At 44.2% G+C, this 26,303-nt stretch overlaps 1 protein-coding gene across 3 annotated transcripts in view; it reads left to right on the forward strand.

Moving 5' to 3' along the window:
- The window catches only part of PDE1B (phosphodiesterase 1B), a 298,615-nt gene that overhangs the window by 21,460 nt on the left and 250,852 nt on the right, over positions 1–26,303 (forward strand). For 2 of the 3 annotated variants that reach the window (XM_075265808.1, XM_075265807.1), the window contains exon 2: positions 9,578–9,686. In XM_075265808.1, the coding sequence (XP_075121909.1) occupies positions 9,578–9,686 (109 nt within the window). Of the gene's footprint in view, positions 1–8,891; positions 9,250–9,577; positions 9,687–26,303 lie in introns of those variants that run through there. The other variant, XM_075265810.1, reaches the window with a different exon arrangement.

Below are 26,303 nucleotides of genomic sequence, written 5' to 3' on the forward strand. Positions count from 1 at the left end.
TTCACAATTGGGAGCTACGTTCTTGGGAATTCTGAGGGTCATCTAAATAGAAAATAACTGTTATTACTGTGAAAACATCTTTTTGGCTGAGAAAATGCAACTTTTTTTGTTGACGATTTTGCAGGTTTTTTTTAGCCCCAAGGAGATCCTTTATTTTGGAGAACACAACCTTGCAGCAAGAAAGCTAAACTAAGCCACAAAAGCATATCGCTATTCTAGATAGTGGAAAATGGCACGTTGAGCGATTCAATGACATTACACAAATTCTGTGAAGGGAGGCCGGTAATAGTGGGCAAAAGCTGACCCAGGAATTTCACACAAATCATCCAAATCATTGCCCCTGATATGCCCCAAATGTACAGCCAATGAGCCAGATGGGAGTCCTCGGGGTGGGCTAATAAGTAGAGTTCTCCATGAGGATAGTATGGGCTATGTACCAAACTTAGGCTACAGTCCTAATTGGCAATAATTCATTACAGGGTGGTTTGTATCTATAAAGAAGATTTACCAAACTTTCATATGAACCAACTAGCGCTCCCACCAGTGCTGTAGTTGCATTACTCAGAGGCTGCTACTTTTTTTATTACAAGTTTTTACCTTTTTTTAAAAACAAAACTATACGTTTTTCCCTATCAGTATGTCTTGGGAGTATGGGAGGAAATCCACACAAAAAAGAGGAGAACATACAAACTCCTTGCAGATGTTGTCCTTGGCAGGATTCAAACCCAGGTCTCTAGCAATGCAAGGCTGCAGTGCTAACCACTGAGCCACCCTGTTGCCCCTCAACTTAAATTTTTGTGCCATCCTCGCCACTTTCTTGAAAGAGGACATGGCGATGGGGTGTGGCGGGAGCAGATAAGATCTGGTATAGAAATGAAACATTTTATAGTTTGACAGGTTTGTATGCTTGAGTCACTTTAGATGGAAATAACAACAGTAATAACAGCAGAGGAAAGCCTTAGGACTACCCTGAAAACCAGAAGAGGGTTAATGTTGTGGTGAAGGTTCTGGAATAGTCATGTGAAGTGGTACATGTTAGCGACCAGAGTCAGGGTACTTAAAAAGCCTAATGGATCTGTAAAACACATTGGATTCTCTTGTAACTCAGGAGCTGAGTTTTTGCTAATTGATCAACTTAGAGACAACAGTGACCACAATTATGAGTTGTCATTGACCTAATTTGTACCAGGAAATGTCACATCGTGTCATCCAATGACACTTACACACTTAGAAAGTAGAAAGCTAATGATGTTTTGCAGCTTCTGTACATTCATAGACTCTTTTTTTTCAAATTGCTAGGTAATAATAGTATCCACTATAGATAAAATTGGGAGACAATGGATGGCCAATTGGTTGTCCGTCTGTACTTTAGGATGATTAAACACCAAGGTAAAAATTTGTCTGGTAATGGCCAAGCAGTGGAAGATAGAAAGTGGATCAAACTTTCAGTAGTTTCTTAAATATAGATTACTAGCTTCTGTCCATGACTTTGCATGTTATTGGCATCGATGATCGTCCGCGTCAGGCAGCAGAGGGGGAGGGGGGAGGTGCTAATGGTGATATTACAGTGAATACAGTGCAGTAATATTTTGTTACTTACAGGAGACGTCTTCTCACATTTCTCGTCTCTTCTCTTTGAACTGCCATGACCACTTCTGGCACAATAGACTGTGGGGCATAATAGATTTTGCAGGGAGCCACTGTTGGGCATAATAGAGGTTGCAGGGGCTGCTGTGGGGAATAATAGATGTTACAGGGGGCCTTTGTGGGGTCTAATAGAGGTTGCAGGGGCTACTTTGGGGCATAATAGATGTTGCAGGGGCCACAGTGGACCCTGCAACCTCTATTATGCCCCACAGTTGCCCACCCAGCGATTATGCCCCAAAGTTTCCCACCCAACTCTATTATGCCCCATAGTGACCCACCCATGAACTATTATTATACTCCGGGGTCATTTCATGGGGTTGCGGTTAAACTAAATACAGAAATAGATTGTATTATGTAGCACTAAATTTCTAGTGGAAGGTTATCATATCTGACATGTGCACGCAAAGTAACTTAAAGGGAAACTTTTCAGACATGTTTGGGCTGTTGCTTAGTAACAGTTTTCCTTTGTGCAAGCTCTATCTCCGATTCTCAGTTCTCCCTGAGCTGGTGGGTGATGGTTAGCTGCTATGATGAGTGCAATAGACAACACTGGGAATATTGAGGCAAATATGCTTATGTAAATAATAATATATCTCTCACAATCTATTGTTCAGAATTACCGACCTGTGTTAATGTACATGACGTGATATACAAAGCTCACTAGTATCTCTGTATTTATCTCAGTCAGCTCCTGCTCATTATTTCCACGCCAATCTGCATAGAGCTCTATGTAATCTGACACCTCTGTGACAGAATTAAACTATTTCAGAGTGAAAGTCAGTTTAGGAGGAAGGGAGGATCAGAAAAAGAACCAGATTTGTGGATAAAGAAGTATTTTTCTCTGATAATATATATTGTGGATTTTCTAATATTTGCTTGCTGTATTGATTTATTAAATGTTTATTGAAAAATTATTCATTTAAAGAGGTTTTTATGGGATATTGGGGTCCTGTCCATAAAATAGATCATCAGATCATCATCGGAGTGATCAATAGTGATCTGACCTCCATGTACGGACTAGGCCTGTAGAAACATTGACAGGTCCCAGAGTTCATGCATTTAGATCTTGAATATGGTATGAGATGTAAAGATCATTGTTAATATTCTAGATGTATCAATCAACTATGGAATATTACAGAAACTATACTTCGTATCTAGATAACAAAGATTTACTTTGTTTATTTTGCTAAATAGAATAATATGGGACTCTCTGGAGTCTTGTATTCGTGAGGTTCATTTATTGCTTCACTTTATCTTGGCTGCTGTCATTCAGATATTGTATACCGGCTTGTGATAGTATAAACCTGCTACCAAAGCCTAGTGATAGGATCTGAATCTTGACACATGGGGAATTAATCAAGACTGGTGTTTTATATGTCAGTCTTGTTCCCCTGTATGTTGGGGCCCCAATAAGCTTAACCCACTTTGAAGGAAAATGACAAACAGAAAATAAAATTTTGTAAATTCTCCCCATTGATCAAATTTTAATTGCCTTTATCTCTAAATCAGTACCCAACACTCACAAGCTTCCAGGAATCTGGAATACATGGAGTTGTTTATTACTTATGGGGTTACATTAGATAAAAGGCAGAGGAATTTGGATGACTGTTGTAAGCAGATGGCTGGTCAGGTAATGGAGGGGATGTACATCTCACCCAGAATGCTATGGTGGGTGAGATGTGAAAACTCCAGAAAGAACGTTTCTCAGCAGATAACTGTTGTCTGCTGAGTGTTATTTCATAGTCCCGGTTACTCGGCTGGATTTTTAGGAATGGCAGGTAGGTTGGTAGTGGGAACTGTCATTCCACCCCCCTCTAGTCCACACTTTGGGGATGTTCCGGCAGCGACTCAGCTGCAGAGAGTCTCCTCGTCAAGGAGGCTTAAGAAGTCAGCTCCAGCAGCAGACTGTGGGCACAGCTTGGCTGGAGAGCCAACAGAGAGGTCATATTTTTGGAGCTGTGTCCTGAATGATTTTACTGGCTGTTGGATTTCTGTTATTCTAGGTGAGGTAACCTATTCTATGTTTAGTTAGAGCCTAGTCGGGCAGGTATTTATTTTTGTATTATTTCCGTTTGTTGCTGCACTACCTTTTTGAGTGAAAATAAACTCTACCTTTGTTTTGGTTTAAAGAAACTGGACTTTTGTGTCTATGCCACCCCACCTAGCAACCCCAGACACTGACAATTGGTTGAGGATGCAGACATACAGCGGTTGCTAGGGGCAATGACACACCCACTCCTTGCTGGAGAAATTTTTTTTATGTCCTGGGTGAAGGCTGCTGCCGCTATACAGACCCAGACTATGGAGGAGATACTGAAGCATCTTGTACAGTCCAATGTACAGCAACAACAAAAGAATCATTTGCTGATGGAGCAAATTGCGCTCCTTAAAGAGACTGTTGTCACTAGCCCGCAAAGACCTATGGAGCACAGAGATGAAAAGTGGGCTGTGCAAAGAGCTTTGCAAAAGATGACCCCAGATAATGACGTGGAGGCCTTCCTTACTGTGTTTTAGAGAGTGGCAAAACGGGAGAAACTGCTGACTGGGCAGACGTCATTGCTCCCTATCTGACTGGTGAACCCCAGAAGGCCTACTATGACCTCTGCCAGCAAGATGTCCAGGACTATGATAAGTTAAAGGCAGAAATTCTTGCTCAGCTGGGGGTAACCACTGCTGTCTGTGCCCGGTGGGTGCATACCTGGGGCTACCATATGGACAAGCCTACCAGATCCCAGATGTTTGACCTGATTCACCTGGTGAAAAAGTGGCTGGAACCAAAGACCTGTACCCCTGCACAGATGGTGGAGAAGGTGGTCCTAGAATGGTTCACCAGAGCTCTTCCTCCTGCATTGCAGCGCTGGGTTGGACATGGAGACCCCAAAGATGCCAACCAACTCGTCAGCCTTCTGGAGAGGTACCTGGCGACCGAGGCTGAACTCCATGATGAACCTACAGCGCGACCATTCCCCAGGAACACCCGGTGGAGGGTACCTCCCAGTAAGAATGTTCCGGTATTTGAGAAAATAGCTCTAGAGGTGTCTCCCAGGCAGTCCTCCAGCCCAAAAAGGAACTCTCTGCTGGAGAAACCAGGGCTGGTACAATGTTGGAGATGTCATGAGTGGGGACATATTTCTGCTCAGTGTCCATTTACCTCTGAGCCAATGGAGTGTGGCGTTGGTAAGTGTCAATACGTATTTGCAGTTCCTGCCTGTGCTGCGGCGCCAGGACTAGAGACTGCAGGTCTGCAACATTGTAGTGAGTGGCCATTCTGTCCAGGCATTGTTGGACTCTGGTAGCCTGGTCACTCTGGTGCATGCCAGCTTAATATCTGGGGACTTTATCCTGGACAAACGTATGAGTGTTTGTTGCATCCATGGGGATATCAAGGACTACCCCATGTCCAATGTCAAAATGGAGACTATATTAGGATCTGTTTATTATGAAGTGGATGTTGTAAAAAACCTGATGCATAATGCATAGAGCACCATGTAGAGACAGAACCTGGGAGGAAAGTAAACCTCAAACCCTACGGAATACCAGAGGCACGTAGGGAGGTAGTGTCAGCTGAGATTAAACGTATGCTGGAATTAGGTGTAATTGAGGAATCCAAAAGTGAGTGGTCTAACCCAATTGTTTTGATACCAAAGCCCAATGGTACTTGGCGGTTCTGCAATGATTTTAGAAAATTTAATGAGATTTCCAAGTTTGACGCTTATCCCATGCCCAGGGTTGATGAGCTTATTGAAAAGTTGGGTAATGCCAGGTACATAACCACACTGGACCTGACAAAAGGTTACTGGCAAATACCATTGTCTAAAGAAGCCAAGGAGAAAACTGCCTTTGTTGTTCCGGAAGGTCTGTTCCAGTACAGGGTTATGCGATTTGGTTTGCATGGAGCTCCTGCTACCTTTCAGAGGTTGATGGACCAGATCTTGCGACCACATCGTGACTACACAGCAGCTTACCTAGACAATGTGGTCATTCATAGTCCAGACTGGGGAAGTCATCTCTGTAAGGTGCAGGCAGTACTAGACTCCATAAGTGAGGCAGGCCTTACTATTAACCCTGAAAAATGTACTTTAGGGCTGGAGGAAGCCAAGTACCTGGGCTATATCATTGGCAAAGGGAAATCAATAAGGTGGAGGCAATAAAAGGTTGGCCAAGTCCACTGACCAAGAGGCAAGTCCGGGCATTGCTGGCTACTACCGGAGGTTTGTGCCAAACTTTGCCTCTATTGCAGCTCCTCTCACTGACCTGACGAAAGGTGGGAAGTCAGTGATGATCCACTGGACACCAGAGGCAGAGGAGGCGTTCCAATAGCTAAAGGGATCTCTATGCCAGCAGCCAGTGCTAATAACCACTGACTTTAAGAAAGAGTTCTTGGTGCAGACAGATGCCTCAAATGCAGGTCTAGGAGCGGTGCTGTCCCAGGTGGTAAATAGTGAGGAGCATCCAGTGATGTACCTGAGCAGGAAAATTCCCGCTGAGGAAAATTACGCCATCATGGAAAGGGAATGTTTGGCTATTAAGTGGGCACTGGATGCCCCAAGGTACTACCTCCTGGTCAGAAAGTTTAAATTGATCACTGACCATGCTCCCCTTACATGAATGAAAATTAATAAGGACAGAAATGCTAGGGTTACCTGATGGTTCCTGTCTCTGCAAACTTTTGCGTTTGATGTAGAACACAACAGGCCAGGGAAAATATTGGGAAACGCTGATGCCCTGTCAAGGGTGCATTGTATGATGGCCACAAATGCCCAGCCCTCCGGTCTGGAGAAGAGGGGGGGATATGTAAGCCGATGGCTGGTCAGGTAATGGAGGGGGTGTACATTTCACCCAGACTACTAAGGTGGGTGAGATGAGAAAACTCCAGAAAGAACGTTTCTCAGCAAATAACTATTGTCTGCTGAGTGTTATTATTACCGTTTTATCTTAGGACAGACGTGTGTTTATCCCAGACATGCTTAAAGGGAGTCTAACACCACCCTCACCCATTAAAATTAACTCCATTGTGCTGTAGATGCAGTAGCATTGATAAAAATCATACCCTTTTTATACTTGAGAGGGCACTGTACGTGCAGAGAAAAAGAAGTTTTATCCATTATGCAGATTTGTCAGTTCTGGGCGGCCGGCACCTTGTCTTCTAGACGTCTGCCAGCTGACCACATCTGCACAATAGAGCTGGAGTGCACAACAGCTAACTCTATTGCACAGGCATAGGCAACCGGCAAATGCCCAGATGATCTGGGATGGAAGACAGGCAAGTATGATGGGGTGGGTTAGTATTGGTGGTGTTCTGTTTGTGAAATGTCGGAATGTCACCGGAAAATCGGAAAATGTGCCTGGGGTTTTCTCATGACCACCCCAGTGATCTGGGTAAATATAGATTTTTGTTAACCTAAGTAATGAAGGTAGGTGGTGGTGGTGGTGGGGGATAACAGGTTAGAAAGGTTATTTTATCCTGGGTAACCCCATTGAGCTCTGTAATGTCAGAAGGGCGGTGTCAGACAAGGGGGCTTGATTCAACTCTCCAATCAGAGGCTGCCAGTGTCAGAGCTCAGAATCACCCCTGCTTGTCTGCTCCTGTCTGACGTCACCCTCCTGACAGAGCAGAAACAGTAAGTAGTGTATTACAGGAACCAAAACTAACTGCAATGATTGCTCAGGAATAATGAGGGCTAGAGAAAAAATTCCAACTGCACACGAATCATTGGAGTAGCGCCTATTAAATTATATAAAGAGCAGGACTTGTTGGAGGTGGTGAAAAGTCCTCTTTAAGTTCACGTACTATAGATTTCCCAACCATATCTGCTGCACATTTGTTCTGGGCCTCACTTTTAGGGGGAGTTCACACGGAGTTACGTGCCGCGTGATGTGGCACGTAGACGCCGCGGGACCCTTTGCGGGCCGTACACGCTCCCATTGATTTCAATGGGAGCGGGGATCGTATGCGCCGCGCTAGTTTGCGGCCGTGAATAAATGCACGGCCGCAAACTAGCGCGGCGCATACGATCCCCGCTCTCATTGAAATCAATGGGAGCGTGTACGGCCCGCAAAGGGTCCCGCGGCGTCTACGTGCCACATCACGCGGCATGTAACTCCGTGTGAACTCCCCCTTAAAGTGAAATAATGGTTCCTGACATTGCATCTGATGCAACGTCTGTTTTCTGCAGTCACTTGAATCAGCCCTTAGACTTCCATCTTACAGCTGTATTACAACTCCATGAAAGCTCTGAAGTCTGTGGGTCTGTAGTCTACCTCTGAATGCCTCCAGTGTTAGATTTTAATGAAAATCCAAACATATAATGCTGTAATGTGCGAGGATTTTCCAGACCTTATTATGACTGCAAAGTTCATCCTGGCAATGGGTTAAATGACCCAAACTAACAACGTAATAGGGATCTATGATGCCATGAATTTGGTCCTCAGAGGGGATTTACAGCTTTAATAATCTCTAGTAAATTTGGGGGTATTGAGGCAGTGTCAGGAGGCCTATTACATAACTTCTCCTTTGCAGCCGTTGCTTTTAGGGGATATTACCTTGTCTTACATTGGCGTACCAATAGTTCAGTAATGAGAACCCGCATGCCAATTTACTGCATATGCCCCTGCTGTGTCCACAATGGTGTATGTATATGCAACTGATGAACATGTATACAGAAACATTTCTATGTGGTCTCATGTCTCTTTATATTCCGCTCACAATAAATGAGCCTTTATCTTAAAAGATAAATCAGCCAGTCGGCAAATGTTTCCTTCATATCCATACTGCTACTTATCACTTGAATAGCAATGGGGATTGTTCCGGATGCCGCGTTACATTTCCATGTCAGTGACATTTCTATAGTTCCAGTGCAGAATACAAAGTATATAAGCGGTCTGCCACGAAATGGGCACAATGTGTGTTTGCGGGGTGTTGCTTAGCAACTCCTTGTGCGCTACATTGTTATCAGTGATTTAGGGCTCTATCTATATACGGTATATATATATAAATGACACACTGTTACAGGTCATTTACGCCTGCCTGTAAAGCTATGGTTTATGCCGGTTATTTGGACCTCCTTGTTGGCTCCTTTATCCGGCTAACAATATTTTATAGGCTTTTCTATATGCTAATCTATGTTAATAACTGAGTCATGTATTGGATTTAATGAGTGCAACCTCCTTTATCCATTGCAAAGTATTACGCTTTTGGTGCAGTGCAGTTTTATGCTGACTGGCGTAGAATCCGTTGTTTAGGAACTGTCACATTGCCATGGCAGACACATGTGGCACCTCTGGAGAATAGGACTTTTCCTACAGGTCCTATAGAAAATCCTGCAGCATGGATTGTTTTAGGGGAGGTGGGAATAATGTGTGCAGACATTGATAACCTGTTAGAGTCACTGAGGGAGGTTCTTCCGTGGATTAGAGGTATACCATACTCTATCTCCTTCACTAAGACGCGTATAGATCCCTCTGCAGAAGGGGCCGGCGTCCTGCTTCATGTTATTGCTGCTGCTATTAGTCCCCCCCTTCCCTGCTGCCCACATTTATCCATCACAGCGCAAGGAGAATGGACTGATTTCCCTGAAGGACGCAGGGGAGACCAAAGAACATGTGAGAGAATAATCATTTGCATGAACCCCTTCCTCGCTGGCACAGATCTGCCCCGGCACTTGAAGGCTGGTCCTGCTTTTTGTTGTTTTCGTATGTTTTGGTATATGTGTGCATCTGTGCCCCCTTGGTCTTGGTCGTCGTATTGATCACATATCAGTTATATTATCAGTTGTATGTAAACCAGCGATGTCATCCACCTTGTTATATGTAAGTGAAAATATCGTGAGATGGAGAACTGTGATTTGGCAACAGTGACGTACCCCTGCCCCTCAATAAATGCAGCACACATGTATATCATACGACTGACATGTTTTCCTCTTTTGCGCAGGAATGATGGAGTCTCCCAGTGTAGACAAAGAATTGCTAGAGGGATGCACGTCTCCATTCGAGCTGAAATCGACCCCAAGCAAGAAGATGTGGGTCAAACTGAGAGCTCTGTGAGTACCTGGCATATTAAGGGTTAAGGGACTTCCCTCCCCACATGCGCAGACCACCCATAGGAATCCCATCTTTGCTGAGAAACCGTGATTTCCATCTCGCCTGCAAAACAAAAGCATTCTGCACAAAGCACCAATCACATAAGAAAAATGATTTAAGCAGACGCATTGGGGGTGCCCTGACTTGTCATGTTCCAGCCGTATGCTGCATTTAGCACAATTATTTTTCCATGCATTTGGGAAGATAAGTGAACGCAGCCATGGCAGTGCACTAATGCTAACATTACCATGGCAACCTCCAGTGTAAGATTCTGATTAACCCCTTGAACAAACCCTGCACCGTTGTCTTTGCAGATAAAGCTTTAAGGGTCTATTATGTGCACTGCGTCTTTTGCATGTCAAATGCTATTGTTAATAATTCACGTCATTGCTTACAGCGTGTTCATCGGTAGATTGTTTGCTGGTGATAGGACTACTTTACGGATTGTTACTGGCAAATATGAAAAGTACACTGAGATTATGAAATGGATGTGTCTTATATATGCGTGCCTTTCCATTGGATTATTATGTATAGGAACTATTTTCGTACCAGAGTAAATAGAAATGATATCTTGAATTTTTCTGCATTATGACTTGCGCTTATCTTATAAGTATTACATACCCTTGCTGTATTATGTGATTGTGCATTATAACAATCTCCCAGTATACCAGTATACTAGCGCTCCCGGGCCCCTTATGAATGAGGTCCAGTCCTCTGCAGTAGGGACCAGCATGCATTACGTGCACCCAGACTAGTTGTATAGTCTATACCGCTGTATATACAATTTAGCTCTTCTTCTGAATTACACAAACAGGGAAGTAACCCATAAGAGCCAGTCAATTGTTATGTTTGACTTGTGTAGTGTACATAGGATAAAGGAGTATCATGCGGCAAGGATGCCTTGCCATAATAGAAGGGTACTGTAAGAGAAGTGAGACTATGAAACTCTCTGCCTGTCTTAAAGAATTCACAAAAACCTTCATAAGGATCTGGATCTCTTTCTTGAGCGACCCATCAACATCCCATCCTCAGTAATCCACATTGCCGGATAAGAAGCTGAACCGGATATACATGTTTAATCCTTAGGCTATGTTACGGTGATAACTCCACTAAATTATTTATTTTGCCTTAAATGTTCATTTTCTTTTACTTTTTAATCGGCTTTGAGTCAGAAACATGGGTGGTTTCTTCCTATAGTGTTTACTGTTGCTTTTTATGTCCTCCCTTGGAAAACTCTTCTTGATCCTTCTTGGTGAAGTAGTGAAGGAAGGTCCATCATGCATAGTGCTCATAATATATCACCTCAAATACTTGGTATTATCAAATATTCTGCTTCCTTCCTCATTATTGTGTGGTCTATAGGCTGATGACATCACAGAATTTGTATCAATGGTGGACAGCCAAGATGATAAATTCACTGACTCAAGGCTAAAGGATCTGTTATGTATGTTTTATAACATAAGTAATAACTGGGAGTATGTCATTGTTTCTGGCTATAAAACCAATTCAGCTCAGGATTTGGGACAGGATTTTTCTTGTCACCAATCTTTAATATTTTAGATATGGCTTTATACTTTAAAGGGATGGTGAGAAACGATAGATAGATAGATAGATAGATAGATAGATAGGAGATAGATAGATAGATAGATAGATAGTGTATAGATAGATAGGAGATAGATAGATAGATAGATAGATAGATAGATAGATAGATAGGAGATAGATAGATAGATAGATAGATAGATAGATAGATAGATAGATAGAGATGATAGATAGGAGATAGATAGATAGATAGATAGATAGATAGATAATTTCCTACCTGTCCTCCATTGCTTTTTTACTTGCACTGACTTTATACTCAATATACATTTGAGTTTGCATGGTTAAAAGGGGAAATTGCCAAAATCTACACGCATATCTTCCACTTAATATTGCTACCAGCCATAGTACCATATGGTACAGTTGGCCGATTTATAACAAAATATCCAAATCCGAAATTAAACAACTTGCTGACGTTGGTTATTTCCATTATCTTACACCCATGCCATCCTGTCTGACAATGTCATTGACTAATGGATATGTCACTAACTGTATGCTGTCCAATCAGGATCGCTGATATGTGAATAACTGAAACCAAAATTCAATGAAATGGCATGGGCTATAAATAGGGGTTGTGACATGTAAAAAGAGAAGTGTCCTAAACAATCATTCATTAATTTTAATTAAAGTAAAGTGTTCCATTAGTCATGATTTTCATTTAGATCATAATCGCCCGGTCCTACTATTTAAGCACTGTAGGTTAAGGATGGGCACAGACAGCGGAGGCCCCTTGTGCGTAGATATGTAAGTATATATGGGTCAATAACTTATTTCTCAAACAACCTCAGAATTGTGAGCCATGTAATTCATATACCAAGTGTTTTATATGTAATGTATTAGACAGGAAGAATAGTGGGCACCCTACTGAGCACATATGGTCTTTCTGTGGTGCAGGTTTGTTTATTGAGCATGGTATATAGTTTTTATTTTGGCACTGTTACTCAGGGATCTTATAGCAGTATTATGTTGGCATTATGTGTTGCATTGATATGACACCAGTGATGTTAGAACAGGCATAATAATGGTAGCAATATTTTCTTGCAAAAAACATTGCCCTGGGCCAGTGATCTTAATCTTGCCTGGTATCACAGGATAAGTAAAGATTGATAAGTAAGCTGTTCATTGGTGAATCTACAGTATGTGATATTATATTTACATGCCTTTTGGGCACGAGGGAGCATTGATGGATTGGCACTTGCCTCATTAACCTGCGCTTGTTAAGCAATGATTTATTCAGAGTCCATTCAGTATTTGCGCAGACCGCTCTTTAACTGGGTCCCCATGAAACGACCTTTGCCAGAGACGTCTCTGTCTGATGTACTGACGTACTGATTCCGACAATTAGCTTGCATTTCACCAAAGTACTATATACTAAATCTGTGAATAAGATAAGATAAGATAAGATATTCCTTTAATAGTCCCACAATGGGGAAATTTCAGTGATACAGTTTCATAGATTGTACAGTAGTATATAACAAGAGAGAAACACATAGAAGCTCATGGCAGATAGAGAAATCCTAGGAATCATAGCAACTAAAAAAAGAAAGAAACACAGACACACTGCAGGACCATTTAGTTCTCTGTGCAGATTGATGTTAATAATAATAATAATTATAATAATAATAATACAGCCGACTTGGTTGTAGGACACGAGGGGGGGGGTCACAGCATGTGGATATAACAAGCAGAAATTTTTGCAGAGGTGGGGGACATATGCAGCTATCATGATAACATGTGGCAGTTCCTTTGGTAGGTGGTGAGATCTCCTGCTCACAGCTGATAGTTCGGTATCTTGCATCAGCACTATTGTCCTTTTAACCACAAAAAATGCCCCAAATGTCCTTCATCACAAGCCCTCCTCCTCCTCCTCCTTACCACAGTGTTCTACTGCCCCAAGGAAGTCAGAGACCATCCAGGTATACATGGTGCTGCTCTCTTGCCAAGCTTCCATAACTCCTGGGGTAGGTGGGTGATGGTAGGTTCCCAGGTTGTAACAGTGTCTCACGTGTCCACAGTAATAGAAAGAAATACCAGTCAGCTGTAGCATCTTCACACATCAGCAATTGAAGCCAGAAATCATCTCCTTGAACGAAGAAGTCCGCATTTCCATGTAGGTTTCTCTTCCATGCCGCATGTTGAGCCATGCTGTCCTAGCTGGGGGGATAGTAACAGGCACATGTGGAAACCAGCTGAACCAGGTCTTGAGTCCATGCTTTACAATGGAAACAAAAGGAACAAAAAAACTCCACAGGGTCTTCCATTCGATTTAAAGCCTGTAGACTTTGACCATAGACAGGCACTTATTCCACATTAGGCCCCGCACATCGCAGTTCTTCCCGCAGCGCTTTAGACAGAAAGTTTGTGGACTCTCTGTTACAATTATACCTTTGGGGAAACCGCTGGTGTTTCCATAGGTATAATTGACATGCTGCGATTTCTAAACTCACACCATTTTTGGAAATCACAGCCTGTCCACACTCCAGTTTCTATGTCTGTTTTAATGGACCGAGATAGTGCATGTCAGTTTTTTTGGACAGCCGTGAAAATGGACTGTAAAAAACAAAACAAAACGGACATGTGGATAGACACATTGAATTAAATGTGTTGTCATAATAAAGATGTGAAAGGCGTTGCTAAAATTCTTTTTGGTGATCATGTGAATAAGCCTTAAGTCATTCCGTTTTCCTGTTCCTAAGGTCTTTAGATCTACTTTCACCACAGTGATTGCCATATTCTACACTTAGAGAAATGTGAACACCCATGTTGGGCTCTATCGGTTGACCTCAACCACTGATGCCACATACACTTCTATTGGTGCAATATTACAACATTACTCAGCCAGGCCAGGGAACGGCAATCTTTCTCACACAAACTACCATCCCCAGCATGCTCCATTCATTTGTATAGGAGTTCTGAGAATATCAGAGTGTGTGTGCATACTAGGAGTTGTAGTTTCACAACATCTGCAGTACTGAAGACTGATGGCCCCTAAACTAGCCTATGGCCCTGTGGGTTTAACCTGTTCCTTGAGTATTGTATATATGGAACGTTGATATTTCTATATTGCAGTCTAAATCTTTGAAGTAGTTAAACCTGAATCTTGTGAATTGCAGCAAAACCAAGCAATAGTGCATTGTTAATACTTGATTAAAATGATATCCATATAAAACAGCCAGCAAAGCTGTCTATTGCAATTCACTCGTAATTCATCCACTAAACAGATAAAAGGCAAATCTCTTGCTGCAGAGAAATTTATTGCCAGACCTAGCACTAGATGGGCTAGCATGGAACCAATTACATTTACTGCAATGCCGCTCGTACTGCTGTGACTTCAATATCACAGGCTTGTTCTTAGGAGCGCAGATGTAAATCCCATAAATGTTTGGTTTTCTTCCATGTATTACCACCTAAAGTAAACCCATTACCTACATAGAATGAGGGCAAGAACCAGTCCTAAAGATAATGCCACCTCTATTGGTTCCTTGAAGCGAATTACATCAGTGCAGACATGATATCCAAGGGAATTGATTTGGTTACTATTGGCTCAGACCACAAAGTGTTTACCTATTGTCTTTGTAGAAGATGGCTAGAGTAAAGCGTGTCCTATATCGAATTATGTTATTGAGGATCATGTTTAGTTATATAAGGAGGAATGGCCATAAGAGAAATTACCCCATGAAACTACAATGCTGGAGCATCTCTTCTGCCATTGCTTTGTTTCCTACTGGAAATGAATTAATAATGCGTACTAGTGTTACCATTCCCCCTTGCACCAGGGATCATCAACCTTCGGCTCGCCGGCTGTTGCAGAACTCCATCTTGCAGTATGTATACATGTTTGTCGGTTATTAGAACTTCCAAAAAGTGAATGGCACAAACTGGGAATTGTAGTTTTCCAACAGCTGGCGTGCCAAATGTTGCTGACCTCTGCCCTGCACTGTTCCGTCAGCTAATGAACGTGCATAAATTTCTAGGAGGAATAACAGAGGATCGGCACATTATAAAGGTCTAAGGAAAGATACTCCAGTTGTTGTGAGTCATGAATTTATTTCTTTAACACACGTCAGCGGATGTGACAGACCCTGTGTAAATGTCCCAAATTATTAAATAATTATTGTCAACGAGCACTCCTGTGAACGCTGGTTGCTGATAATAGTGATGTCTATGGTCTTACTCACTCGTCTGCATTTCAGACATGTTTCTTGTTGATCAGCACTCCTGGGAGTCAACATCTGGTGGCAAGGCCGGCTGTAGGTTTTTGTGGGCTCTTGGGCGACTGAGTCTCAGTGGGCCCCTTTTGGAGCAACCCATGCGCACTGCAGCAAAACAACACCGAAATTGGGTGTTTTTTGTTGAGGTGGGACTACTTGAGTGGAGTATAATACAGTCTATACAGTCCATAGCAGTAGATACAACTAGAGGCAGACAGGTCGCCCTCCAGCTACCTCCATGGTTTAATGTCCCCCCAGTTTAAGTGCCCCCTTCATCTACCCCCAGTTTCATGTCACCCCTCCATTTATATGGTGACTGTATAGAGGTATATACCAGCTCTACACAGGGCTCTACAGATGATTTAGGTGAATACAGGGCAGTAACATTTAGTGACCTACAGGTGAGATCTCTGACTAATACTTCACATTGAAATAAAAAACAAAACACAGCACACCGAGAACCATATGAAGCAAAAGCCGATGCACGAAAGAAAGTCCAAGACAACAGACTTCTGTAACTCCAAGATAGCAATAAACGTATCAGCACCAGAATATAAGAATTTTATTTAACTTTTAATCATGCAAAGATTAAAATGAACATGGTTACAAAACCATGGGTACAGTGGTCAAAAATTCTACGTATTTCGGGACAAAAAAACGTCCCTTACTCATGCCGTTCACATTCCCCATCTCTTTCATCTGGACTGTCATGACCACTTCTTCCAGTCTCTGTAAACTTTTCAACACAGACATCTTTGGCTCCTTACTTACTTCACCCACATTGACTTCACCTACATGCCCATCCTGCTGCTACTCCGATTTTAAAATATATGATATAACCCCCCCTAATGAATCATACCCCAAATGCATCTATAAATTAATAACTTCCCTGTGTACCCCCTGTAAATAGTGCCCCATATTAATAATGCCCCAGGTGTTTCCTAATTAAAAGGTAAATAAAAGGTAAAACAAATTAGTGGGGTTCCAATACCCTGGACCCCCAGGATCAGCTGTTTGAATGGACCGTGGTAACTCTGTATGCAACGTGACAGCTTCTCTGTTTACACAGTGCCATTCATCTCATAGCGGCCATGTAATGTAACTACAGCCTCATCCTATACACGTCTATGTGACAAGACTGTAACTACATCACACAGTCACTATAAACAGACAGTGTGTGATATAAACAGGTGCCATAGCCCCATCATACAGACTCACTGATCTCTTATTGATGATCTATTCTGAGGACAGATCACCAATAAAAATTAACTGGAAAACTCCTTAAAGGGATCCTATCATTTGGAAGGTGCTCACAGGCCACAAGAAAATGGCTGCTTACTTACTATGTAAGTGGCCATTTTTCTTGTGGCCACGAGCATGCGCAGTCGCCTCTGCCCAGGCCTGAGGCCTACAAGTTTCACCGCATATGCTGGAAAAAAACACAAGAAGAGGATGCTCCTGACGAAGATGGAGGTGGTGCTGTAGAGAGTTCTCTGGCAGCGTTGGGGACGCCCCCAGTGCTGTTTGAGCGCTGGGGCCCGCCCTCAGTGCTGCGAGAGAACTCATTTGTATACCGGTAAAAAACGGTATTTCTATCGAACAGCGGCCCGGAGTAGACATCTAAAGGTAGGAGACAAATAGCCTTTCTTAAGGCTATTCCGATGTGTTAAGGAGAAAAAGTACCTTCCAAATGATAAATTCTCTTTAAGACTAAGGCCCCACGTAGCATGCTACAGCAAAAAAGCGCTGCAGGAAAACCCATCGCGGTGATGCATTGTGTTTCTTCCTGCACAGAAAGTTTTCAGAGGTTTCCTTTGCATACTTTCTGCTTCAATTATATCTAAACCACATGCATTTCCGTAGGTATGCTGCCATTTCCAAAACCGCGACTATTTTGTAAATCACAGAATTTTCAATGTGGCGAAAACACCACAGGAAAAAAATCCAGCATTTTACAGTTCCCGCAAAGTGGAAAAATATGTGTAGTGGACACTCTGTGATTTTCAAAACCTTTTCGGTTTTTGAAATTGCAGCATATCAATTATACCTACAAAAACACCAGCGGTTTCCCTATAGGTATAATGGAAACAGAAAATTTGCAGCGGAATCCTTTGTGGATCATTCATGAAAAGCACTGAAGGAAAAAGCCACAATGCGTTACTGCTGTGGTTTTTCCTGCAGTGCTATTTTGCTGCAGCTCACTATGCAGGGTCTTAGCCTTAATAAAGCCCAAGCGCTACCTTAATTAAATGAATTGCCCCCTTATATTATGCCCCTGATTCCCCCAGACATATATATATAACTTCCCCCTTGTATTCATAATGCCCCTAATAACCTTATATAAATGACCCCACCTTATGTTCATAAAGCCCCCTAGCAGTACTTATATAAATTACCCCCCTTATGTTCATAATGCCCCCTCCCTTATAGTTATAATTCCCCCTCCTAATGACCCCTTACACTATTAAAATGCCTACAACTAATCTAAAAAAAAAATAAGAAATACGTTTATACCCACCTACCTGCGATCCTGATGAATGGAGCTGCCGGCCCTTGCTATTTCATGCGCAGGAATTCGTTCTCAGCACAGGCGTTGCGATGCTATGACGTCATCGTGCGCCTGGGCTGAAAATCAGATGTATGTCTGCATTCTCCTTGTCTTGTAAACCGCAGACCTCATGTGGCTTGCGGTTTACAAGACTTCAAGTTGCAGGTAGCAGTTTAACTAGATCGGTGTCTGCAGACACTGATCTATTTAAAAGTAATAGATGTATTAATGGTGGCGGCAGCGTGGGTCCGGGGCAGCCGTCCCCTGACTATTTAAAAAAAAAGAAAAGCAGTCAGCACCCTGTAGCTCTGTGGGCCCCCTCAGGAGCTTGGGGCCCTAGTATTTCCTGGGTTTTCTGGGTGCTGATGTCGGCCCTGTCTGGTGGTCTAACACAACTTAAAGCTAAGGCCCCACGTGGCGTCCCGCAGCAAAAAAATTGCTGCGGAAAAAACAGTGCCAGCAACAAATTGTGATTCTTCCCGCAGCGCTTTGGACAAAGTTCGCAGAGGTTTCCTCTATGGACTTTCTACTTTAATTATAGCTGTAGGGAAACTGCCGGCGTTTCCGTAGGTATAATTGACATGCTACGGTTTCCAAAACCACGACGGAGCATCAAAGAACAATCTGAAATCACCTTCAATCTTGCGTGTGGTTCTGGTTATAACACTACAAACATTTCTCCCCTATAAGGTCACATATTTCTTTAAATGTCTGCTTACAATTCAGTAGCCTCATCTCCAACATGTTATCATACGGCAGTCTGATTATTATTAGCTATCTGCATTGGCTGAGTGCATAGCAACAGATTGATCTCTTTGTTGTCAGTTTCCCAGTTTTATGCTCATTTAGCTTTTTAATAATTATTTCAATGCCCATTGGATCTTCCAGATTATATTTTGCATTTTTATATTCTGACTTGCCTTTTTTTCATTCTAATTATTCATTCCCCTCGGCATCTTCATGTTCTTCAAGGCATGCACACCAAATGTTCGAAGAGTGATAATGGGAGCGATCACTTATACCATTAAAAACTTGCACAAATATACTGTAATACTGTATATATAACATATACTTATACTGGTGAGTTGAAAAAAATTGTTGCCAACTCCATCTGTCAATTTGCTCATATGTTGCAGTATACCCTGGGCTGTATCTGCCATGAGGCAAGATGAGAGACTCACCTCAGGTAGCAGATGACAGGGTCCCTGTTTGGGCAGCGAGTGGGTCAGATGCAGAGAGTGAGTGGCAAATTACACGACTATCTGCACCTGAGCCATGACCTGTACATTTCTCTCGGTGCCCCTTGCTGTCTCCACAGTGTTAGAGACCCCTCCGGGTGCCACTTCCCCCTCCCCTTCATAACTATAGTGTGCTTACTATTCATTTTCTGCTTTGCTCCTGGGTCCTAGTGGTACCAGAGAGCTAGAAACATGTTTCTGGGAGCAGAATAGAAGATGCAGACATCTTGTGTGCCAGAAAATGTCCTGGGCGCTGCATAAGTGGATGGTTCAGTATAATTATAGTTTAGAGGACACAGAACAGCAAGAGGGGAGAGGGAGGATTATTACCTGTGGGGAGAACTGTTACTGTAATAGTGCCCCCTACAGCTAATAACATTACTTATGCAGGGGGAGACTAATGCCTGTAGGGGGCACTATAGAGGTGTGTGATATCACCCCTCCCCCCAGGAAATAGTCTCCCCCCCAAAAAAACAAACAAAAAAAAAAACGTGTTATTTCCATTGCGGGGCAATGTTACAATAATAGTCCCCTCCACATAAGTAATGGTCTAACCGAGGGGGCACTATTACTTATGTGGAGGGGCACTATTATTGTAATAGTGCTCCCCATAGTTAATGACTAGAGATGAGCGAACAGTGTTCTATCGAACTCATGTTCGATCGGATATTAGGCTGTTCGGCATGTTCGAATCGAATCGAACACCGCGTGGTAAAGTGCGCCATTACTCGATTCCCCTCCCACCTTCCCTGGCGCCTTTTTTGCTCCAATAACAGCGCTGGGTAGGTGGGACAGGAACTACGACACCGGTGACGTTGAAAAAAGTAGGCAAAACCCATTGGCTGCCGAAAACATGTGACCTCTAATTTAAAAGAACAGCGACGCCCAGCTTCGCGTCATTCTGAGCTTGCAATTCACCGAGGACGGAGGTTTCCGTCCAGCTAGCTAGGGCTTAGATTCTGGGTAGGCAGGGACAGGCTAGGATAGGAAGGAGAAGACAACCAACAGCTCTTGTAAGAGCTAAATTCCAGGGAGAAGCTTGTCAGTGTAACGTGGCACTGACGGGCTCAATCGCCGCAACCCAGCTTTCCCAGGATCCTGAATGGAATACACTGTCAGTGTATTCCCGTATACCCGATATATACCCCGATACCCGTTCCAACGGTGTGCCCCCCCACCTTCACCCCAGAAATACCCTGCAAGTCCCCTAGCAATAGAATTGGGGCTATATACACCCACAATTTTTACTACTGGTATACAGTGCCATTGTCTGACTGGGAATTCAAAGAATATATTGGGAATACAAATACCCTCATTTCTTGCTACTGCCATATAGTGCCAGTTTCTGACTGGTAATTCAAAGAATATATTGGGGTTACGTGCACCCACAATTTTTACTACTGGTATACAGTGCCATTGTCTGACTGGGAATTCAAAGAATATATTGGGAATACAAATACCCTCATTTCTTGCTACTGCCATATAGTGCCAGTGTCTGACTGGGAATTCAAAGAATATATTGGGGTTACGTGCACCCACAATTTTTACTACTGGTATACAGTGCCATTGTCTGACTGGGAATTCAAAGAGTATATTGGGAATACAAATACCCTCATTTCTTGCTACTGCCATATAGTGCCAGTTTCTGACTGGGAATTCAAAGAATATATTGGGGTTACGTGCACCCACAATTTTTACTACTGGTATACAGTGCCATTGTCTGACTGGGAATTCAAAGAATATATTGGGGTTATAAATACCCTCATTTCTTGCTACTGCCATATAGTGCCAGTTTCTGACTGGGAATTCAAAGAATATATTGGGGTTACGTGCACCCACAATTTTTACTACTGGTATACAGTGCCATTGTCTGACTGGGAATTCAAAGAGTATATTGGGAATACAAATACCCTCATTTCTTGCTACTGCCATATAGTGCCAGTTTCTGACTGGGAATTCAAAGAATATATTGGGGTTACGTGCACCCACAATTTTTACTACTGGTATACAGTGCCATTGTCTGACTGGGAATTCAAAGAGTATATTGGGAATACAAATACCCTCATTTCTTGCTACTGCCATATAGTGCCAGTTTCTGACTGGGAATTCAAAGAATATATTGGGGTTACGTGCACCCACAATTTTTACTACTGGTATACAGTGCCATTGTCTGACTGGGAATTCAAAGAATATATTGGGGTTATAAATACCCTCATTTCTTGCTACTGCCATATAGTGCCAGTTTCTGACTGGGAATTCAAAGAATATATTGGGGTTACGTGCACCCACAATTTTTACTACTGGTATACAGTGCCATTGTCTGACTGGGAATTCAAAGAGTATATTGGGAATACAAATACCCTCATTTCTTGCTACTGCCATATAGTGCCAGTGTCTGACTGGGAATTCAAAGAATATATTGGGGTTACGTGCACCCACAATTTTTACTACTGGTATACAGTGCCATTGTCTGACTGGGAATTCAAAGAGTATATTGGGAATACAAATACCCTCATTTCTTGCTACTGCCATATAGTGCCAGTTTCTGACTGGGAATTCAAAGAATATATTGGGGTTACGTGCACCCACAATTTTTACTACTGGTATACAGTGCCATTGTCTGACTGGGAATTCAAAGAGTATATTGGGAATACAAATACCCTCATTTCTTGCTACTGCCATATAGTGCCAGTTTCTGACTGGGAATTCAAAGAATATATTGGGGTTACGTGCACCCACAATTTTTACTACTGGTATACAGTGCCATTGTCTGACTGGGAATTCAAAGAATATATTGGGGTTATAAATACCCTCATTTCTTGCTACTGCCATATAGTGCCAGTTTCTGACTGGGAATTCAAAGAATATATTGGGGTTACGTGCACCCACAATTTTTACTACTGGTATACAGTGCCATTGTCTGACTGGGAATTCAAAGAATATATTGGGGTTATAAATACCCTCATTTCTTGCTACTGCCATATAGTGCCAGTTTCTGACTGGTAATTCAAAGAATATATTGGGGTTACGTGCACCCACAATTTTTACTACTGGTATACAGTGCCATTGTCTGACTGGGAATTCAAAGAGTATATTGGGAATACAAATACCCTCATTTCTTGCTACTGCCATATAGTGCCAGTGTCTGACTGGGAATTCAAAGAATATATTGGGGTTACGTGCACCCACAATTTTTACTACTGGTATACAGTGCCATTGTCTGACTGGGAATTCAAAGAGTATATTGGGAATACAAATACCCTCATTTCTTGCTACTGCCATATAGTGCCAGTTTCTGACTGGGAATTCAAAGAATATATTGGGGTTACGTGCACCCACAATTTTTACTACTGGTATACAGTGCCATTGTCTGACTGGGAATTCAAAGAGTATATTGGGAATACAAATACCCTCATTTCTTGCTACTGCCATATAGTGCCAGTGTCTGACTGGGAATTCAAAGAATATATTGGGGTTACGTGCACCCACAATTTTTACTACTGGTATACAGTGCCAATTTCTAACTAGGAATTCAAAATGCGCAAGGCTCCCGGAAAGGGACGTGGACGAGGCCGTGGGCGAGGTCGGGGGAATGGTTCTGGGGAGCAAGGTAGCAGTGAAGCCACAGGGCGTCCCGTGCCTACTCCTGTGGGGCAGCAAGCATTGCGCCACTCCACAGTGCCAGGGTTGCTTGCCACATTAACTAAACTGCAGGGTACAAACCTTAGTAGGCCCGAGAACCAGGAACAGGTCTTGCAATGGCTGTCAGAGAACGCTTACAGCACATTGTCCAGCAGCCAGTCAGACTCTGCCTCCTCTCCTCCTATTACCCAACAGTCTTGTCTTCCTTCCTCCCAAAATTCCGAAGCTTTACAGAACAATAACCCAAACTGTCCCTGCTCCCCAGAGCTGTTCTCCGCTCCTTTCATTGTCCCTCAACCTGCCTCTCCACGTCACGATTCCACGAACCTAACAGAGGAGCATCTGTATCCAGATGCTCAAACACTAGAGTCTCCTCCATCTCCGTTCGATTTGGTGGTGGATGACCAGCAACCCACCCTCATCGACGATGATGTGACGCAGTTGCCGTCAGGGCATCCAGTTGACCGGCGCATTGTGCGGGAGGAGGAGATGAGACAGGAGTTGGAAGAGGAAGTGGTGGATGATGAGGACACTGACCCGACCTGGACAGGGGGGATGTCAAGCGGGGAAAGTAGTGTGGATGTTGAGGCAGGTGCAGCACCAAAAAGGGTAGCTAGAGGCAGAGGCAGAGGTCAGCAGCTTAGGCGAAGCCAGGCCACACCCGGAATCTCCCAAGATGTTCCAGTTCGTACCCAGCCCCGAAAAACTCCCACCTCGAGGGCACGTTTCTCGAAGGTGTGGAGTTTTTTCAAGGAATGCGCCGAGGACAGATATAGTGTTGTCTGCACAATTTGCCTCTCGAAATTGATTAGGGGCTCTGAGAAGAGCAACCTGTCCACCACTTCAATGCGCCGTCATTTGGAATCCAAGCACTGGAATCAGTGGCAGGCAGCAACGGCAGGACAAAGGCCGACTGCCGTTCACGCCACTGCCACTGCCTCTGCCTCTGCCACTGCTGACTGTGCTGGCGATGCACTCCAGAGGACGAGCCAGGACACCACTTCATCTGCCTCCGCCACTTTGTTGACTTCTACCTCATCCTCCCCTGGTCCTGTCTTATCTCCTTCTCCTGCACCATCAAAGGCACCATCAGGCGTTTCTTTACAACAACCCACCATCTCTCAGACATTGGAGCGGCGGCAGAAATACACTGCTAACCACCCACACGCGCAAGCCTTGAACGCCAACATCGCTAAACTGCTGGCCCAGGAGATGTTGGCGTTCCGGCTTGTTGAAACTCCCGCCTTCCTGGACCTGATGGCAACTGCGGCACCTCGCTATGCCGTCCCTAGCCGTCACTACTTCTCCCGGTGTGCCGTCCCCGCCTTGCACCAGCACGTGTCACTCAACATCAGGCGGGCCCTTAGTTCCGCGCTTTGCACAAAGGTCCACTTGACCACCGACGCGTGGACAAGTGCATGCGGACAGGGACGCTACATTTCACTGACGGCACACTGGGTGAATGTAGTTGAGGCTGGGACTGCTTCCCAAACTGGCCCGGTGTACCTCGTCTCCCCGCCTAACATTCCTGGCAGGGACACGAGAAGAACACCCCCCTCCTCCTCCTCCTCCTCTACCGCCTCCTCCTCCGCCACCGCCTCCTCCTCCGCCACCGCCTCCTCCTCCGCTGTTAGATTGACCCCAGCTACGAGTTGGAAACGTTGCAGCACTGGCGTTGGTAGACGTCAGCAGGCTGTGCTGAAGCTGATCAGCTTGGGGGACAGACAGCACACTGCCTCCGAGGTGAGGGATGCCCTCCTCGATGAGACGGCAATATGGTTTGAGCCGCTGCACCTGGGCCCAGGCATGGTCGTTTGTGATAACGGCCGGAACCTGGTAGCAGCTCTGGAGCTTGCCGGACTCCAACATGTTCCATGCCTGGCCCACGTCTTCAACCTAGTGGTGCAACGTTTCCTAAAGAGCTACCCCAATGTTCCAGAGCTACTGGTGAAAGTGCGGCGCATGTGCGCCCACTTTCGCAAGTCGACAGTAGCCGCTGCTAGCTTAAAATCTCTCCAGCAACGCCTGCATGTGCCACAACACCGGCTTTTGTGCGACGTCCCCACACGCTGGAACTCAACGTTTCAGATGTTGAATAGAGTGGTTGAGCAGCAGAGACCTTTGATGGAATACCAGCTACAAAACCCTAGGGTGCCACAAAGTCAGCTGCCTCAGTTTCACATCCATGAGTGGCCATGGATGAGAGACCTTTGTGACATCCTACGGGTCTTTGAGGAGTCCACAAGGAGGGTGAGCTCTGAGGATGCGATGGTGAGCCTTACAATCCCGCTCTTGTGTGTTCTGAGAGAATCCCTGATTGACATCAGGGATAACTCAGATCACACAGAGGAGTTAGGGATAGCATCCGATCCGTCACAGCTGGAGAGTAGGTCCACACATCTGTCCGCTTCACTGCGTTTAATGGAGGAGGAGGAGGAGGAGGAGGAGGAAGAAGAGTTGTCCGATGATGTGATGGTGATACAGGAGGCTTCCGGGCAACTTCGAATCGTCCCATTGTTGCAGCGCGGATGGGTAGACATGGAGGATGAGGAGGAAATGGAGATTGAACTTTCCGGTGGGGCCAGAGGAGTCATGCCAACTAACACTGTGGCAGACATGGCTGAGTTCATGTTGGGGTGCTTTACAACCGACAAGCGTATTGTCAAAATCATGGAGGACAACCAGTACTGGATCTTTGCTATCCTTGACCCCCGGTATAAAAACAACATCTCGTCTTTTATTCCGGTAGAGGGGAGGGCCAATCGCATCAATGCTTGCCACAGGCAATTGGTGCAGAATATGATGGAGATGTTTCCAGCATGTGACGTTGGCGGCAGGGAGGGCAGTTCCTCCAGTAGGCAACCAAGTTCTCACCGGTCCACACAAACGAGGGGCACACTGTCTAAGGTCTGGGACACCTTGATGGCACCCCCTCGCCAAAGTGCCGCCACGGAGGGTCCTAGTGTCACCAGGCGTGAGAAGTATAGGCGCATGTTGCGGGAATACCTTTCCGACCACAGCCCTGTCCTCTCCGACCCCTCTGCGCCCTACACGTATTGGGTGTCGAAGTTGGACCTGTGGCTTGAACTTGCCCTATATGCCTTGGAGGTGCTGTCCTGTCCTGCCGCCAGCGTCCTATCTGAGAGGGTGTTCAGTGCAGCCGGTGGCATCATCACTGACAAGCGCACCCGTCTGTCAGCTGAGAGTGCCGACCGGCTCACTTTGATAAAAATGAACCACCACTGGGTAGAGCCGTCATTTTTGTGCCCACCTGTGTAAAGCACCCCAACATGAAACTCCATGTCTGTACTCAACCTCTCCAATTCCTCCGCATCCTCATAC

This window comes from Leptodactylus fuscus, chromosome 2 (assembly GCF_031893055.1).
Source record: "Leptodactylus fuscus isolate aLepFus1 chromosome 2, aLepFus1.hap2, whole genome shotgun sequence".
Taxonomy (NCBI): Eukaryota; Metazoa; Chordata; class Amphibia; order Anura; family Leptodactylidae; genus Leptodactylus; species Leptodactylus fuscus.